The sequence below is a fragment of the Meriones unguiculatus genome, chromosome 3, assembly GCF_030254825.1.
Source record: "Meriones unguiculatus strain TT.TT164.6M chromosome 3, Bangor_MerUng_6.1, whole genome shotgun sequence".
Taxonomy (NCBI): domain Eukaryota; kingdom Metazoa; phylum Chordata; class Mammalia; order Rodentia; family Muridae; genus Meriones; species Meriones unguiculatus.
Genome location: NC_083351.1, coordinates 146,523,484 through 146,543,218, shown reverse-complemented (window position 1 = coordinate 146,543,218; position 19,735 = coordinate 146,523,484). Strand labels below are relative to the sequence as shown.

The 19,735-nt window shown below is 40.3% G+C and overlaps 2 protein-coding genes across 2 annotated transcripts in view; both read left to right on the top strand.

Moving 5' to 3' along the window:
* Cnga1 (cyclic nucleotide gated channel subunit alpha 1) overlaps positions 1 to 9,980 on the top strand; it is a 38,626-nt gene extending 28,646 nt beyond the window's left edge. Inside the window, exons 5-9 of the mRNA XM_060378724.1 lie at positions 3,341 to 3,382; positions 3,470 to 3,580; positions 4,830 to 4,937; positions 6,160 to 6,266; positions 8,150 to 9,980. Coding sequence (XP_060234707.1) covers positions 3,341 to 3,382; positions 3,470 to 3,580; positions 4,830 to 4,937; positions 6,160 to 6,266; positions 8,150 to 9,564 — 1,783 coding nt within the window. The 3' untranslated portion in view covers positions 9,565 to 9,980. The remainder of the gene's footprint in view (positions 1 to 3,340; positions 3,383 to 3,469; positions 3,581 to 4,829; positions 4,938 to 6,159; positions 6,267 to 8,149) is intronic.
* A 5,454-nt stretch (positions 9,981 to 15,434) lies between these two features.
* Nfxl1 (nuclear transcription factor, X-box binding like 1) overlaps positions 15,435 to 19,735 on the top strand; it is a 43,985-nt gene continuing 39,684 nt past the window's right edge. Inside the window, exons 1-3 of the mRNA XM_021654652.2 lie at positions 15,435 to 15,532; positions 15,865 to 16,104; positions 19,127 to 19,300. Coding sequence (XP_021510327.1) covers positions 15,867 to 16,104; positions 19,127 to 19,300 — 412 coding nt within the window. The 5' untranslated portion in view covers positions 15,435 to 15,532; positions 15,865 to 15,866. The remainder of the gene's footprint in view (positions 15,533 to 15,864; positions 16,105 to 19,126; positions 19,301 to 19,735) is intronic.

Here is a 19,735-nt window from a genome sequence, read left to right as displayed (position 1 = left end):
TGGAGTGGTATCTGGAAGGGAATTAGGGGTGGCAGAATTGGGCAGAGGGAGATGCTGAAATTCGAAGAATAGACATTTGGTCTTATTGAAGCTTTGGAGTATGGGTATGCTTTCAAATTTATGTCATACTTATGTAACAGAACTGGGTCTTTGCAGTCACACACAGTCAGAACAGCCCTAGGAATCTGTGAGATAAATTTAAAAATGGTGATTTTCATCATCCAATCATTCCTTTCAAAAGACAGGAGAAAGCATGCTGTCAGCAAGTGTTGGTGTGTGGAGAATGAGTGCCTGATATCCAGGAAACCCATGTGTAATTGCAGCCTTGCAGCCCACCTGTGCCCCTGCTCAGCTCCACTCTTTTAGAGAGAAAATGATGCTGCTGCTCCATCTAAGGCTTCTGGATGTTCTTTTGTCCCAGGGAAGCTTGTAAGAGGAAGGTGAATGGGATGTATAAAGATGCCTGGCCACTTTAGATACTTTTGAGGTGTACACAGAAACTTCTTATCTACTTTTGTCCATTCTAGAGCAGTCTCATGATTGTGCAGAACTTCTTTCAGTCTAGAAAATACAGACATTTATCTGGTCATTATGCTGTCCTTAAGATGTGGCTGCTAGACTTGTCTATTTTCACTATCAAAGATGCGTTGAGGATATTTCAACAGATACCATAACGTAGTGGTTCTCAACCTTCCTAATGCTGTGACCCTTTAGTACAGTTCTTCATGTTGTAATGACCAAACATAAAATTTTCATTGCTCCCTCATAACCATAAGTTTGCTACTGTTATGAATCATAACGTAAATATCTGATATGCATGGTATCTGATATGTGACCCATTTAAAAGGAACGTTCAGCTCCCAAAGGGGTCATGCACTACATGTTGAGAGCAGCTGCCATGGTGGATCATGCACCTGTCAGATATTTTTCTATCTGCTCATTGCACAACCCCAGCACTACTTATTTTTGATGATCAGGATCATAAACTTTACAGTCTGGTGATTCTTCTCTGCCAATTAGTTTCTTGGAATGAGAAGTCCAAAGTGGCCAGGGAAGTAGTCATAGATTAATGTTTAAAGGAACTGTAACTGTGCCCTTTGGCAGAAGTATAGACCCCTTTCATGAATTGTGACCTCTAGAACCACAAAACCCAGCTGTACAGAAATGAGAAGTATACTTTCCCTATGTAAAGTACCCCTAATTACATACCTTGGTTCCTAGACCTGTGCATTCTATTCATGTGCAGGCATAGAGCACCACCTAATGACCATTCTTTTTCTTAAGTTTACAGTATCCTGGATTATAGTCACTCATCTTCAAGGAAAGTGTACTCCCAGGCAGCATTTCCATTGTGCCTTCTGAAGCTCACTCCATATCTGTAACACATGAGAAGGTTCTGCATGGAGCAGCATACAATAGACCCATTGGATTCCAAACTCAGTATCTGTGCTGGCTAGTTTTATGTCAACTTGACACACACTAGTCACAGGAAAGAAACAAGTCTCAATTGAGACAAAAAGTGCCTCCATAAGATAGGCCTATAGGCAAGCCTTTAGTGCATTTTCTTAATTAGTGATTGATTGGGGAAGAGCTCAGTCTGTTGTGGGTGGTGTCATTACTAGGCTGGTGGTCTTGGGTTCTATAAAAAAGCAGGCTTAGAAAGCCATGGTGAAACTCCCTGTGCTCTGCCTATTGTTTGGCTGTGGGTCTCTGCATCTGTTTCCATCAGTTGCTGGATGAAGCCTCTCAGAAGAGAGTTATGCTAGGCTTCTGTGTGCAAGCATAGCAGAGTATCATTAATAATAACAGAGGCTGGCTCTCCATGGGGTAGTTCTCAAGTTGGGCCAGTTATTGTTTTGCTACATTTCTTTTGCTATAAAGTAGACCCAAAGTGATGCTGTGTAGTAGTCTTTATAAGTGGGTCATATTTTCAAAAACCCTAAACAATGATACTGGTCAAGTTTGTGGCAAAAAGCAACATATACCACAATATAAGCCATTTAGTATAAAAGCATTTGGTGTACTTTCTTCATTGGTGAGGATGCAATGAAGTTAATGTGCCATCAAGTGACACTTTACTTAAGAGATATGCACTGGAGTCATGTTATAACAGCAATGCTACCTACATGATTCACATGCTCTATTTATAACTAGAAGGCTAGATGTTCAACACCAGCCATTATGAGCAGAAAGCCATGTGTTGGCCCAAACATAGCCTTCATTTTTGTTGCCATGGAGGCTGCCAGCACTGGGGATGCCACAGTGGAGGTTGTATTTATCAGCTAGCTGAGTCCTACAGTCTGCGTGGTTACTCTCTGACATGGGATACAAAGATTTCAAATGTTGTGCTTATAAGTCTATTAGTTTGCCTTTTCTCTAGAACTCATCTGCCCCGATTGTTCAATATTTTTCCATCTAGGAAAAATATTCCTTAACCAACCATTTAAGGCCTTTGTGATTGCCCATGAGTCTTTATGTATTCTTAAGTTAACCGTATCTTTTTTCATACAAAGTGAGTGACTGCATGGTACTTGAAGCTGTGCCATTGGGAAGCCTAGGCTCACCACTGTGTTTCAAGGCCACATATAGATGGTTTCATAGTATAGAAATAGCCTGCTTGAGGTTTGTTGGAATTCCAACAGCTGCTCCTAAAGAAATCCTATGTATAGCCATAGGTAGGCCATGAAGAATAGGTGCTGATGAAACAGTGGTAAGTGACATGGGGTGAAATGGTGTGCTAATCCACCTTCTTAGCAGCTTACTTGTTCCCCATGGGTCACGTTGCTACTTATATCTGTGGCTCAGATATGCTAGTTTATCATATTCTGGATTATTGTCTGACCTCATGACTTGAATGAATGACCAAAGAGGTTTTTTTTTTTCCTTTTTGACTACTCATGAAAAAATAAAAACTAAAAACAATGCTCCCATCAAAATCACTTCCTTGAAAGAGAATTCATGACATTATTTTTTTTTTGAGATTCTTGAGATTTAAGAAAACATGTGAATGATATTAAAAGCTTAAAGTAAAAAACCATTACCTTTATGTATTAGAATTCTGGAATACACTCATTCAGAGACTGCTGTTTCTTAAGTTAGTGAAATTCTTTACATAATTTATGTATTCTGTCCTTTTCAACTTTTCTTTTCTGTTAACCTGAGCATGTTTTGTTATTTGTCTGGATACCTGTTTGATTTTGGCCACCCTCCCTTTTGGTTTCTGAACACTGAGGCAGAACTTCGAAAGCAAGGCTGAGAATCCTTGCTGAGTGGAGAGGAAAGCAGAAAGAAGCTGGGGTTGGAGTAATGTGATTATGTGACAGATGCTGTTTCTTTTTAGAGACCCAAAAGAAAAAAAGAAAAAGAAAAAGGAAAAGAAGAGGTAAGCCTGACTTTGCATCAATTCCTCTGTTTTTCTGCCTGTCTGTGTTATTTGCATATGGTAACAACACTTACTCAACTTTTCCAGCAAGGTGAATGACAAAAATGAAAATAAAAAGGACCTAGAGAAGAAAAAGAAGAAGGAAAAGGAAAAAGAGAAGAAAAAGAAAGAGGAGAAAACCAAAGATAAGAAAGAAGAGTAAATATTTTTACTGGCATTGAAAACAGACATGAACTTGTAATTGGTTTTAGATGTAGGTAAAATTTCCCAAAGCATAGAAAAAGCTTTATAGCAAAAAGCCCCAGGCAAAGACAAAGTCCTTAAATACTTAAGAACAAATATTTTGTATAAACTGCTATCAAATGAAATTGAAAACTTTTTTCTAGGTTCCGTAAAATTTAGCAAGTATGAATTATTTTCTTTCATAAGCATCAATGAAGAAAAACTTCCCACTAAATATTCAGGTTAAGGATCACTGGGTACCTAGGATCTCATCAGCCTGTAAAGGCCAGATAAAAACTTGATAATCTTATTAACATTTCAGAGTAGCAACTTCAGTCTGACAGAAGTCTGACAGTACCCCAGACAACTTTTGACAACTACAGAAGTGCATTCCAAATGCTGCTCTTGAAAAACTCCTTTTCAAGTAGGCAATTAAAATCTAGAATTTCATGGGGGTTGGTACAAAGTCATATTTGTAAAGTCTTAAAGCAAAATTATTTTACTCAAAAGAACTTATTCTCTGAACTTATTTATACAAAACAACCCATCAAACAACAATTCAACTATTTGTGTCCCGTTGAGAAAGTTGTTGACGCTTGTATAAGGAGAAAACTTTTTTTTTTTAAATATAGGCTTGGTACCAGACCATTTGAAATAGCTATTTGATCACATGATTTATTCCTTTCTTCTTTATGCCCTCTACTGCCTCTCTCATAGCTCATCCCTGCTTCACTCGAGCGAGTACTGCACAAATTTGTGTTGCATTGCCCTTCTTTCTCTGTGGATTGAGTCACAACCTTCCCTCAACATTGTAGCTCAGGTCATTGCTTCTAGATAGGGGAAGGGAATTGATGGAAACGTTATCATTCTATCACCCTTAAGTTTACAAAGAACTGTTGGGAAATCTACAGCTTCCTACAATTTAGGTCATTATTTGCACTCCATACTTGGGATATAGAACTGACTGCATTGTTGTAGTAAACATAGGGCTTTAACAGAAGTCCAGTAGATGGTTCATTTTAAGACTGCTGATTTATCTACTCTCCCCTCACTAACTAACCAGGTTCTTATGGTGAATATAATTATAGAGCTAATCTTCCTAAGTCAAGGGTATCCATCATCTACTGCAATGATCATGGGTGGTGGATATAGCCTCATTTGGTATGGTAAATACCAATATTTTTGTTTCTTAATAACTTTCCTCTCTATTTCTAATTGTTGCTAGGGAGAAGAAAGAAGTTGTGGTCATTGATCCTTCAGGAAACACATACTACAACTGGCTGTTTTGTATCACTTTGCCTGTGATGTACAACTGGACGATGATTATTGCAAGGTTTACATATATTCTATGTGTATATCAAAACCCTTAGAAGTTGACTACCAACATACTTTGACCTAGGGCTCTTCAGAGCAAACCAGTTTTCCCTGCCTCAGGTTGGAAAGAGTGGCCAAATCATTCTCTCTGTGTTTTCTGATGTCAGCATGTCTTTTATTTATAGTGTTCTTGGACATACAGTCCTGGGAAGGGATGGGGATGAGAGAAGAAGAAGCATGCTTTCAAACTTCAGGTTGTTTAATTATGAAATTTGGACACTGGGAGAAAACTGTAATTCTTGGCCTATCAGGAAAAAAAAATTGCCCATAGTGGAAAACAATGAAGAGTCTAGTATCTGTAAGAAACCTCTTGTTGTTCAAGAGTAGGAACATTTTCCTGAAACTTTTTGGGTATAGATAAGGAATATTAACTTTGTGATCAGTGGGTTTCACCCAATGAGATTTGACTTTAGCTTTAAGCCATTTATTCTTTTCTGTGTATGTCATGTACATGTATGCATATATGCATGGGGACCAGAGGTCAGCTTTGTGTGTCCTCAGGATGCTATCTACCTTGTATTTGAGATAGAATATCTTACTGACCTGGAACTAGCTGTTATATCTAGGCTGGCTCACATGGCAGCGGCGGTGTGGGGGAGGGGGACGGGTGCTCCTCTCTGCTCTCTAGAGCTAGGAATGACAAGCATATGCCACCATGGCTGCTGTGTTGTTGATGTTGTTATTGTCTGCAAGATTCTGAGGACTGAATTCAGATCATCATGCTTTCTCACCAAGCACTTTAACAATGGAAGTATCCTCCCAGATGAAACAATTTATTCTTTGTTGTTGTTGTAGCTTCCCTGTGTAGCCCTGACTGTCCTGGAACTCTCTCTCTCTCCTCTCTCTCTCTGTAGATCAAGCTGGCCTTGAACTCAGAGGTCTTCTTGCTCTGCCTCTCCAGTGTTGAGATGATAGACACGTCCTACCCTACCTGCTTAATTCTTATCTGATGTCTATACAAGCCCAACTAGTACTGATAGAACAGATATTAGAATTCAGAAGTGTGAGAAAATGAATCATAACCACCAAAGAAGGGTTTGCGGAAACTGTGATGACTCTGTGCTCTGAAGACCCCTCTAGCCTTAGCATATTGTATGTGCCATCCTGAAAAACATTATACAAAGGGGCCTTTATTCCAGTTAGTCTCCATGTAATTTTTTGTATTTTTTTCTTCATTATAGAGCATGTTTTGATGAACTCCAATCTGATTATCTAGGATACTGGCTCATTTTTGATTATGTATCAGACATAGTCTATATTGCTGATATGTTTGTACGAACAAGGACAGGTAAGTATGATCTGTTTTGGGTTTTCTGAAATTTCTTGCTTTTATTTTTAACACATAATGACATTTCCAAATACAACTGTTCTTCAATATAAACTCACAACCTCAGTTGAAAACATCTACAGAGAGATAACATGTTCCTACTCATTGGCTTCGGTCTTTCCAGCTGATCCAGGAAGATGTTGCTAGGACACCTTAATTTTTTTCTTTACCTTTTCTATTTTATGTGTATGGGTGTTTTGCCTGTATGTATGTCTGTGTACCATGTGCACCAGGGTAGAAGGCCAGAAGAAGGTGTCAGATCCTCTAGGTCTGGAGTTACAGACTGTTCTGAACTGCCATGTGGGTGTTGGGAACCGAACCCATGTCCTCTGGGTTTCTGCACTGCTCCCCCATTGTAAATGTAACCATTATACACAGCACAGACACCTCTGGGAAATCACAAAAGGAAGCTCTCTACATGTCAATGCAGTGTTTTGTTGCCAGAGCTTCCTTGTAGGTTTGGTAGCCACTATAGAAGAAGAAACAAACTCTCTTTGTACTGCTGGGATTCTGGGCTCACCATCCAAGGCCCACAGTAACAGCACAGAAGAGATGATTAAGGGTGATTATGGACAGCTTGGAGGACAAGACTAAGGAGTGAAAACACAGTCTGAAGAGATATTTCTGCTTCACACTGAAGGTGAAAGCATAGCCATGCAAAACAGTGAGACAGCAGGGCAGGTGCCCACACTTCTCAGAGCAGGGCTTGGATTCTGCCAAGGAGTAGCCTGAGTTATTAAGCATCTATAACACCCTCTACAATTTATTCTGTTCTGAAGCCAGCTGGAGTTAGTGAGACCCCTCAGGTTAAGGGCTGGGTCTCATAAGGCTCTTCCTGACTTCAGATGTCAGGGACATGACCCAACTTGTGTTTCTGCTCCAATAGGCATACCTTAGGGTTCCCACAATCCCTCTTCAGGATCAGTTATTTGTTAGTATGGCCCACTGAACCCCAAATCCCCCATACTTGGTAGTTTGTTCTATTAATAAAGGACATGATAAATGGTACAGATGAACAGGCAAGGTGCAGCGATACAGAAGACAACTGTGGAAGACCTTGAGAGCTTTGACCTCATGGAATTCAGTTATGACATCCTTCTAACCCTCTACATTTGCCCTCTCACTTGGATGCTCATCACCAAAGTCAATGATCTTTATGAAAGGCTATATCATACATTGGTGTCAGACTATCAAGTTCCTTGCCAGCCCATCTTCTTCTCCTGGAGGAAGTGGGGATGGAGGTTGAAAATGCCAAGCTTCTAAACATAATGCCTGTGATGACCAGTCCCACCTAAGAGCCTACCAAGAGCTGCCTCCATAGAACAAAGAGACCCTTACCATCCAAGGAATTCAAAGCACTCTGGAGTTCTGCATCAGGAGCTGAGGCCAAGACCAAATATCAGAACAAAAGATACTTTGGTTTCTCAGAAAATCATAAGGATTTTAAGAGTGATGTGCCACTGATATTGAGGACAGGAACAAAAATGTGTAACTTATCATTTAATAATGCTGTAGAATATGAATGCAATTCATCAAAGACATGATTTTACCTGGTCAGGTAAAATTGTCTATCCATCAATGAATCAATCACTCTATTTACCTATTTAACTATCTGTATATTACCTTTACACTAAAAAAAGGTTTATTTTTCTATTTGTACAATAGACTCTTCTGTAACCACATGTAGATTTGATCTTATATGTTACTGTACCACTAAAGACATATTTATTAAAAAGTATTCTTATTTTGACCTAAACAAAGTTAAGAGTTACTACAGGAAAAAAAAAATAAGATAAACATGATATAACAGACAGAAACACTGGCTTTTCTCTCTTCTATTTTAGGTTACCTGGAACAAGGATTGCTAGTGAAAGACAAACTGAAACTCATAGAGAAGTATAAAGCAAACTTGCAGTTTAAACTTGATGTTCTGTCTGTGATACCGACTGATCTGCTGTATTTCAAGTTTGGATGGAACTATCCAGAAATTAGATTAAACCGGCTATTAAGAATCTCTCGAATGTTTGAGTTCTTCCAGAGGACAGAAACAAGGACCAACTACCCAAACATCTTTAGGATTTCAAACCTTGTAATGTACATTGTTATCATTATCCACTGGAATGCTTGCGTATACTACTCCATCTCAAAAGCTATTGGATTTGGGAATGACACATGGGTCTACCCTGATGTCAATGACCCTGAATTTGGCCGTTTGGCTAGAAAATATGTCTACAGCCTTTATTGGTCCACACTGACACTGACAACCATCGGTGAAACTCCACCTCCTGTGCTGGATTCTGAATATGTCTTTGTGGTGGTAGACTTCTTAATTGGAGTTTTAATTTTTGCCACCATCGTTGGTAACATAGGTTCTATGATTTCCAATATGAATGCAGCCAGGGCAGAATTTCAATCAAGAGTTGATGCTATCAAACAATACATGAATTTTCGAAATGTGAGCAAAGATATGGAGAAGAGAGTTATTAAATGGTTTGACTATCTGTGGACCAACAAAAAAACAGTTGATGAAAAAGAAGTCTTGCGATATTTACCTGACAAGCTAAGGGCAGAAATTGCGATCAACGTTCACTTAGACACATTAAAAAAGGTTCGCATCTTTGCTGACTGTGAGGCTGGTCTGTTGGTGGAATTGGTGTTGAAGCTACAGCCCCAGGTGTACAGTCCTGGAGATTACATATGCAAGAAAGGGGACATTGGACGAGAGATGTACATCATCAAAGAAGGCAAACTTGCTGTGGTGGCAGATGATGGAATCACACAGTTTGTTGTTCTGAGTGATGGCAGCTACTTTGGTGAGATCAGCATTCTTAACATCAAAGGCAGCAAGGCTGGCAACCGACGAACGGCCAATATTAAAAGCATTGGCTACTCAGATTTGTTCTGCCTGTCAAAAGATGACCTCATGGAAGCTCTTACAGAGTACCCGGATGCCAAAACTATGTTGGAGGAGAAAGGGAGGCAGATCTTAATGAAAGATGGTCTACTAGATTTAAACATTGCAAACATGGGCAGTGACCCTAAAGACTTGGAAGAGAAGGTCATTCAAATGGAGGGGTCAGTTGACCTCCTGCAAACAAGATTTGCCAGAGTCTTGGCTGAATATGAGTCGATGCAGCAGAAACTCAAGCAAAGATTAACCAAGGTCGAGAAGTTTCTGAAACCACTTATTGAAACAGAATTTTCAGCTCTTGAGGAACCTGGGGGAGAAGGTGAGCCCACAGAGTCTCTACAGGACTGAAAAGCTCGTCAACGGTTAAAAAATGCACATCTCATAATCCTTTGAGCACTTGACCAGACACAACAGAAAACTGGAAGAAAAAAAATCCATCTGGGAACTTATTCTGTAGGGAAAATGTGTATGGGTGGATGACACAAATCCGTTGTGCAGTACTGCAACTAAAGAATCATCTTATCTGGGAGTTTTCACAATGGGTAGTGTGAAAGGACACGAACTGATTAATGTATCTGTGTCAGGATCCTTTTTCCCCCACAGATGCTCTTTTTATGTAATAATCATTGTAAAGTAAATGAGTGTTTCTCATTTTCAGGCCACTTGCATTGTTGAGGAGTCAAAAGTATTCAGTGTAACTGTGTACATTGTGTTTGAGATACAGTTTTAAGAAGAACTAGAATAAAGTGAAGTTGATTACAAAACCAGAGTAAATGTGATTTATTTGAAGATTAAGAAGGGATAAATAGTGTCTTGAAGAGCTTCAGGTCATTTTAAGGATATTAGCCTTTGTGGTAATAAGTCTGGGTGATTGAGGGAAGCTTCTTACTGACAGAAGCAAAATAAATCAGATTTTATGATAAGAAAAATATGTGCACATGGATATTAAGATGTTTATTGTCATCACAAGATGATGTAGGAATCTTTTAATGTTAAATTTAAGCAGTGCTCAGAATATGAAGGCCTGACAGCTGTGATCTTTCTTTTTCTTTTATGCTTGACCAAGTAAGAAAAATGAACAAATGCAATGCTGTTGGATGATTAATTAGGGCAAGTGTAATATCAGAAAAGTTGATGTGAATGTTCTATGGGCCACTACAAAGCTTCTTGGAAATGCAGAATACAAGACTTTAACTAAGCAGCAGGGTGCTTGTTTAGTGACTACAATGCCCTGGGTTCTATTGATAGCATAGAATCAGCCAGCATATGTTTCTTTATGAAAGAGGAAATGTCTTGGTCCTCAGGTAGGTATATTATATATGATATGTAATGTGGTTTCTACCTGAAACGTGTCATTTCTATTACCTCCACCTCCTACTTCTCCTCTTCCTTCTCCTCCTCCCTTTCCTCCTTCTCCTCTTCCTCTTTCTTCCTCTATTCCTTCTCCTCTTCTTCATGTAGTACGATAGGAATGGGTGTTACACTCCTCGCTTAAGCCTGGCTTCTGAGAAGCATGATCAACATCAGGGTGAGAGAATGCTTTGAATCTTATCTGGGCTAGTAATAACGCCAAGCATTTTTATTTGGATATCTTCAATCTCAAGCTGATGCTTACCCTGAACTGCCGATGGATGTTTGGCCCAAAGCCTGAGGTAAAGAAGTTATGCAATTCCTTTCTCATGTCTCCTCTTGGTATAGGGCTCTGACAGGCTAAGCTGATGCTTATAGTTCAGGTTAGACAAGCAAAAGAATGGCAATGCAGAGGATCAAGACTAGGCTCCTGCTTCAACTGGAAGTGAAAAAAAAAAAGACAGGATACTTGTGGTTTTGGAAAAACTCATTTTAAGAATCTGGGTGCATGTGGAGGCTAAAGCAGGAACTCACATCTTAGCTATGCAGAAACCAGTCACATTTAGGTATCAATTGGCTGTGCAATGTGAACATTTAGCATACTAGGATAAGGACAGGTATAGCATGACTATGAGGAAGTTCAGGACAAGAGAAGGGTGCTAAGATTTGCAGGTAAATTCGGTGACTTGAAGATGACAAGTCAATGAAGGGGCTGAAAACCAGTAAGTGAGAGTTTAGGTGTCCCAGCTTTTTCATGTGATTACAGGAAGAGACCGTTTTGATACATGAAGAAAACCCCAAGCCTGAAGCTGCACATTTTTTCCTTTCAGAAATTACCTAGAGTATAATCCATCCCTCTTGTGCTAGCTAGTTTTATGTCGACTTGACACAGGCTAGAATCACTTGGAAGAGGGAACTTCAATTGAGAAAATGCCCCTACCAGATTGGCCTGTGAACAAGCTTTGGGACTTTTTCATGATTGATAATTACCGTAAGAGGGCCCATAACACCGTGATGGTTGCCACTCCTGCGCTGCTTTTGCACAAGGGCTAGAAGGTTGATAGGTGCTCGCTTCTGATGGAATTAGGAAGACTCAAGCGTGAAGTCTGGCTATCCTGGGTATCATGATAAAAAAGTGCAGTTTCACGGGCATATATAGATGCATCAGTTTGTCAGTTACATGTTTATGACTTGCACCATGCACTATATGTGCATTATACCTCTAATTTTAAAAACTATTCTAAAATAAGTCTAGAGAAATGGTACCTGGATATGCCTGTTGAATAGGTATTTGCCAATGTAATTTAATTGCAATACTGACATATTATTCTTATTTGAATTGGTGGTCACCCACCTTGCACATATATCAGTAGTGTTTTTGACAACACGGTATTCTATCATGTGACTGTAGAATGGTTTACTTTTCAAGTGTCAGGTGACATCAGGGTTGTGTTATAACGTACGTGTGTTCCCCAGATACAAATATAAACTTAATATCCAGATTAATAGTTTGGTGGGGTTTGGAGATGAAACCTTTGGGGGACCATTATGGTTAGATGCCATCATGGGGGTGGAGCCCCATGATGTGATTAATGGCTTTATAAGAAGAGAGGCCAGAGCTTGCCTTTCTTGTTATATAGCAATGTAATGTCTCCTGCCATGTTATGACACAGCAGGAAATCTCTCACCAGCAACTGGCACTTTCCCAAACTCTTAAGAATAAATCTCTGTTAAGACTACTTACAATTGCTCATAATATTCAAATGTGGTCTTGTCTATTATAATAGCAACAGTAGACAGACAGAGGCCAAATTCACTGTTTCTAGTTTGTGACTATTTTGAATACACTCCCAACAAACTTACGTGCATGCCTTTGTGTGTGTGTGTGTGTGTGTGTGTGTGTGTGCATTCATGTGTGTAGTTATAGTTTCCTTTCTTTTGACTGTACATCCAGAAATAGAACCTCTTAGTCATAGTACATGAGTAGATACTGTTAAACATTTTTTGAGTTTGAAGCAGCTTCCACTTCCACTGGAAAGCGTGAATGCTCCAGACACTTGGGACTGTCACCTCCCTAACTTCTAAAACACTTTTTGTGGAGACAGTTTTTTAAAAATTAAAGTCAATTACAAGTTCACAATTATATTTCTCAGTCTCTGCACCCACAGCCCTTTGAAAGACATATAAGAACCCTTATTTCTGTTTCTATCTGAAATTTCAAAGTAAAAATAACAGCATGGAAAATTTGAAAACCTACTCTCCACTTACACATCCTCCTGTGCTGTGATTCACCAGTTCTCCATGGTCAAGGTTTATGATGATATACTATTTGCTTATGTAGTGAATTCATTACATTCTGTTTGATGTCAAAGTAATTATCATTATAACTTCTCATTACATTCATGGGAAATTTTGAATATATGAAAATGTTACCTTTTTAGGTGCTTCAAAGTAACTAGAATCCCCTACCTGTTTGTCAGCTTTCTATGCACTGTACCACATTCCTTAGATTGACCACCTTAAAAAGATGACTAGGTTCCAGAGGTTTTAGTCCTAAACTACTGTCCTCACTGCTTTGGGTTTGTGGTCAGACAATGTTTCATTCCAGTCCTATGTGGTGGGGGCCGAATCACATATTATCAGAAGTGGGGGTAGACAGAGAGACAGAAACAGAGTGCCAAAGTTCCAGTCTCCTGCAAGGGCACACTCCTTGTCTTAACACCTTGAGGCTCCCATTAAACTCTGCCATTAACAGGTTTCATTACAAGGGCCAAGGACCAACATGTTAACATTTGGCTTATCAGGACCCTTGAGATTCAGAAGAAAATTAAAGTCATCATAGAGTATAGTTTCTAAGAGCATATGCAGGAAGTTACTCTGCCTAGTAACAAACCAGGCTCTGCTGGGGTGTTGAAAAATAGTTTTTTTGTGTCTTTATTTATCCATTAAAAATGGTTTCAACAATAATACTTAACATGTTGCTAAACAGGTAATAAAAGACCTAGAATAACGCTTGCATGAAGCTCTGCGAAAAGAACAGTTAATAGCTAATGTTTGGGGGGATGGAGAAAATGTGCTCTCAGGAAGGTTCACTATGGAGATTTGGAAAACGTGGTAACACAGATGTGTGGTATTCACCATGGTTCTATCAGGCTCTCCTGTAGTAGATATAAACATGTTTTTGATTTGATCCCAAGTGTGGTATGTGGAAATGTTTTTGGTATATCCTGGTGGTAAACAGCTCCCATGAAAAGGCAAGTGATGTTTGTTAGCTGGAAGCTGTCTTGTGGGGTGTATGTGTGTGGTTTTTCTCAGCTGAAAACATCCTGTATGGACTTTGGGAGGTCATTACTTTGCACCTCTTGGCTTCTTAGCTTCGAATCACTTTGAGACACTCCTAGAGAGGAATGTTCCGGAGAACACATCAAGGTTGCTGGTATATTTGCTGGATTGCTGTTCATCTGGACTTCTGGAATATGGACGACTGAGACTGGTATTGCCCCCCAAAACCTAATACTCCTAACCAGCTCTTGTCCCTACTAACCTGCTTTTCTCCTAACCTGTGTGTGTGTGTGTGTGTGTGTGGTGGGGTGGGGTGTGGTGTGGTATGGTGGGGTGGGTGGGTTGGAGGGAGAGTAGAGGCATTTAAGAACTTTAAATAAAGTAGGTTTTTGAAACATCTGAGCCTACAGCCTCCCTCATCGATGGCCTGTCAATATTCCCTGGACATTACTGATTTTGGATAAATTACAGGTCATGATGCAATAGTTAATGTGTAAGAGGTTAAAAGCATGATTCTCAATAACAGACTAGAATTAAAGCTTAGTTTCACCACAATTACCTATCTATATTCCAATATTTTCAGTGGTAAAGTTGGAATGATAAAAAAGGTTGTTTGAATGCAAAATTTGTTAACCCAGTGGGCAAGGTGGTGAAAGCCTGCAACCCCAACAACTTCAAAGGCAGAGGTGGGAGGATCTTGAGTTCAAGGACAGCCTAGACAATTAAAAACCTCGCCTCAATAAATTATATATGTAAACTTTATAGATGTGTAAATACACATATCGAAACACAACATAAGGAAAAAAAGACAAAAAGCTACAAAGGCATATGTGCAAATATTTTGTCCACTCCTGGACACATAAAATGGCACCTAAATATTAGCTAATTGTGGCAAATGTTGGGGAATTAATTAAATTGAAGGATAATTTAAGGATGGTATAATTCCAAATATTAACCAAAATTCTGCCCAGTCCAAGACGGACTACTAAATTAATTTCTGCAATCTATACATGTTATTGTCTACTCAGCGCGGTGTAACGTTAGCTCTTGGCTTTGTTATTTTCCTTAATGAAATCTACTTGAGGGAGCGGTTTCGAAGGTAAAATAAGCCGCCTCTAGGGGAAAGCTCGCTTTAAACTATAAAAGACAGTAATCATAAGGGTTGGATTTCATTGGGAGTTCAGAAGAAAGCTTTCTTAACTCAAGCCACTTTCCCACAATGCTTCCGTAGCTTTCCTGTCCCTGTTCCCCAGGGCGACTTCAGTGGTTTTCTTTGTAAAAACTTCCTGGACCTTCCCCTCTACCTGCATGCAGCAAGTCGAAGGCCAAGACAACTGCACGTCAATCCAACCCTCTCTAACTAAATCCTGACACCCCGCGGATTTCCGGGGAGCAGCCGCTAATCCCGACGTGCCTACCAGTGAAGTTATCTACCGTCCACGAGCCCCAGAGCACGCTGGGAAAAACAGTTCCCGAAGGCTGGAGAGTACCCGGTGGGCGCCTGCGCACTATGAATTCCTTAAGCTCTTCCGGATAAGGAAGCTGCGGCGCTGCCACGCACCCTGCGGGTCCACGGGCGGAGGCTTCTGGGAGTTGTAGTCTCCGGCGGTGGGCGCCGTCGGTAGGGAGACGTAGCTTTCAGAGCGGTCCACTCCAGCAGTTGGTTCCCGGCCGCGGCCGAAGGGTCAGTCAGCGCTTCTCTGCTCACGGCATTTCTCTCTAGGCTGAGGAAAATTTCCTGTGGCTCGGGTTTTCCTGTCCCGGGTGGGGGGGTCCTTGTGACTCCGGGGTTCATTTCTGTCCTAGTTTCCCCCCCCCCCTCGCCCGTCGCTCGAGTCCGGGTTTGGCGGGGACTCGTCCTGGGGCGACACAGGGCCGCGACCTCTTCAGACCTGGTCGGTTGCCATGTGGCGAGGTCTGTGCGCCCCCCGCCGCGACCTCGCGGGCCCCCGGCAGCCGCCCGCAGCCTCGGACGCCCGCTCACGCTCCTTCTCCCCCTTTATCTCTCCGCTGCAGGGATGGACCCTTCCTGGCGCCAGGTGGCCGCTGGCCGAGGCCGAGCCCGGGGACGGGCCGCCACAGTCCCCTCCTCAGGAAATGGAGTCCCCCTCGGCGGCGCAGGAGGAGGGCGAGTCAAAGGGTCTGGGGGCGCCGTGCCCTCCGGCCCCGGCCCCGACGGAACGGCCATCCCGGCGGCTGCGGGTCGCAGGCAGCGCTCAGCGGGAGGCGAAGCCCGGCCGACCCTGGGGGCCAGCGGTGAGAATGGCTAGGTGCCCCGCCCCACCGAGCTCCCCGGCACTTCCCTACTCCTCGCTGGCTGCAAGAGCCCTCTTTGCCCCATCCACTCTTCAACCGCTCGGGGAGTTGAGTACTGGGGACCTGCTCAGGCTCAGGCAGAGTTCCATCTTATCTCTTTCATCTTCATTTTGATTGATACCGCCTTTGTTATTCTCTGGTCAGAACTTTCTCTTTCTTTCTTTCTTTCTTTCTTTCTTTCTTTCTTTCTCTCTCTCTCTCTCTCTCTCTCTCTCTCTCTCTCTCTTCCTTTCTTTCTTTCTTTCTTTCTTTCTTTCTTTCTTTCTTTCTTTCTCTTTTTCTTCTTTCTCCTTCGTTCCTTCGTTCCTTCCTTCCTCTCTTTCATCTACCTATCTATCTATCTTTGTACGTTGTCTATCTCTATTGATCTATCTTTCTTCTATCTATCATCATTTTTAACCTACAAGAATCTCTAGATCGTAAGTTTTGTGTCCAGCTGATCTGGTTTGCTTGGTTAACTCAGTGTTTACCCACCAGGAAACTGATCACCACTGTTTGTTTTCTTTTAAAATCTAGAATGTTTAACGTTTGTTGTTGTAAAATAAGATCTTGTGCCTTCTTATCTTTGTTTATGGTAACAGCAAGCCAGGCTAACGTCTCAGAATCCCATTGACATAAGGATTGGGAACTCCATTCTACATTAATTAACTCAACTTTCAAGAATAGTTGTTGACAGCTGTCCCTAACCGGCTACCTGACTTCTTTTTTTTTTTTTTTTTTAATTGCTTTAGACCCTCTAAGTGCTTTGGTTGTTGGCAGTGTTTACGGCTGATTGCTGTTCATAAATTTCATGACTTTCCATGGATGTACCTGGTGTTGCCACCATGAATTTGCCAATAGCCCTGGTCCAAGCTCTTGCTTTAGTGGAATGTTGAGAGCGCTTACATATACCTGCATAGAAAAAAAAAAAAAAAAAAAGGAGAATGTTCACTGAAATCATTTTTGCGTTTGGAATGTATTTTTCAGACTTTTTAGAATTCTTATATCTGAGGGGATATGCTTGCATAATTTCTCCCTTCCCTTTAGGAGCAAATTTGAGCCTCTGAGAGGGATTTCTCAGGGTAACTTGAAAGTTAGTTTGTACAATTGGTCAGTTTATCGAGAAGAAATATGGGGTTTGGAAACCTGTGAGCAAGTTGGTAAATGTGCTTGGATTTTGTGGGAAGCAAGAAAGCAGTCATTCGTATATGGATAGCTGACATTTGAGTTGACTGCTTGGTCACTGACTTTTTGTCTGTGCTTTGCCTTCAGATGGTACTAGGTACATAACAGAGTCTAAGTGTTTCTATTGTCTTCCCAGTTAAGCTTTGTTTGTTTGTTTGTTTGTTTTAACACTCCCTGCTTATTCCCAGAGATTAATGACATCCTTCTAATTTTGAGACAGTTATCTTACCGTAGTTTCTGCTGTTCTTTCTCCTAGTACTCAGATTTCTAAAGTAAGCACCATATAAATTTCCATTTTTATCTGAAACAGTCTGTTTTGGTTAACAATCACCAATCAGATTAGCTGCAGTAAGGAAAACAATCCCTAAGGGAAGTAAAATTTAAAATATCATTAAGTACAAATAGACCACCTAAAGTGAGATTTATTTTGATAGTGCTCATCAGCCTGATGCATGAAGTAAGTTTTTAGTTAGTGATTTAGAATAGTAAATTTTAAATCCTCTTAATATTGAATACCAGTGCTTATAATTCAGCAGGCTTGAGTCTTTTCCTAAAACACCATTGCTGTCTACAACATTTATCAGCTGGAATACAGTTGCCAGAAATTGGAAGTCTCATTGGGAACATGTGCTAGGGAGTTATCTGCTTTGTACTCTTATGTAGTTGAGTGACAACGAGGAGTACAGAGAAAGCTCTAGAAATGAGAAGGTCTCACTCAAACGTTATTTCACATCCTTTTTCTGGACAGTAGTAGAACAATCCTGTTTTATATTTTTTTGGAATGAAATTGTTAGAAGCATGTTTTTCATGGTAACATTTTGTGACCTCAAAAATGTCAAGTTTACTTCAAAGGCTGGAAGGTTTTTGAGCTTTCTAAGCAGCTAATGAATACAGGAGATCAATTGTGCAAAGGCTTTGGTGGGCTGGACTGGGTTCCTGAGACTGGTTTGAAGAAGTACCACCTCATGTCATTCTGGGTTCTTCCACTGAAGATGTTACCCATTTCTTAAAAACCATGGTGTATAATATATTTTTATATATTTTATATATGTTTTCTTAAAAACCATGGTGTATAATATATTTTAGTGATTTTTATTATTTGTTTTTGAGACAGTATCCTACTATATAGCTAACTCTGTCTATCCCTGAACTCAGAGATCCACCTGCTTCTGTCTCCTACAAGTGCTAGTAGGCTAAAAGATGTGCGTTATTATACCTGTATTGTACTCTTTTCTTTTTCTTTTTTTTCTTTTTTTTTGAGACAGAGTCTCTATATTTTGTAGCTTTGGCTGTCCGGGCGCTCTCTGTGTAGACCATGCTGGCTTTGAACTCACAGAGATCTACTTCTGCCTCCTGTGTGCTAGGGTTAGAGGTATGTGCCCCCATCCCCAGATTGTGCAGTGTTTTAACATTTCATTTCCATTTACATTTTTTTGTTGGTATTTTTATCTTGAGACTGTTAATGAGGTGTTCAGCACCATTACTATACTTTAGAATTTGTCATTAGGTTTTTAGCCTCTGTGTCTTGATTACTTTTGGTAGAATACTTCTAAAGTTAGTGTTTGTCATGTTGTTTTCTTTGGTCTGTGGTAAGGAATTAGATTTTTTTTTCCCCTCACAGATTGTTAGAAGATAGGTGACTAAAGGCAACTTTCAAATATGTGTTTAAAACTGATATTGTAGTCAAATACACTAGAGTCTTGTTGACGTGAACAAGAGGTGTCATTCTACATCATGCTATGGTTTGTGAGGACTCTGATTTGCAGAAATGAAACCTCTTTCTTTTTTGTTTAAGCAGAGCTAATGTCTCAGAGGAAATTTGAGGAAATCAAGAAGGCCAATCAAGCTGCAGCCAGAAAGCTCGTGGAGGATCGAGGGAGCTCTTCCTCAGAAGAAGAAGGGGGTGAAGACCTTGAGGGAAAACGGGGCGAAATCGTTGCTAAAACATTCATAACATACACTACTCACACAGGTATTATGTTGACAGTTGACCTTTTCAGTATGAATAGAAGTATATTTCTGATATTGTTTAATTATAATTTAAAATATTACACGGGATAACTTTTCACTGTTAGTGTGGACATCTTGTGAGGTTGAGTATGTTTTGGTTTTTAAATTATATGTTATTAATACTAACCTTTGTATAAAGTAGATTGTGTGGCAAATGCTCTTTATAACCCTAGCTCTCAGAGAAATAGGTAGAGTTGGTGTTTGTGATGCTCTTGGGCCACAGGGTTTTCAGGGACCCTTTCAAGGTAGTCTTCATTTTCTTCTTTCTATCACGTTAAAGTTGCCTTAAAGTCCATTTCATTTCTTGATGTTATTATTATAGTCTTATTTCTCACATTTGACTTTCAGTACTATTTTTAAAAAATTAAATCTTTAAAGGCCTGACATGTATATCTGT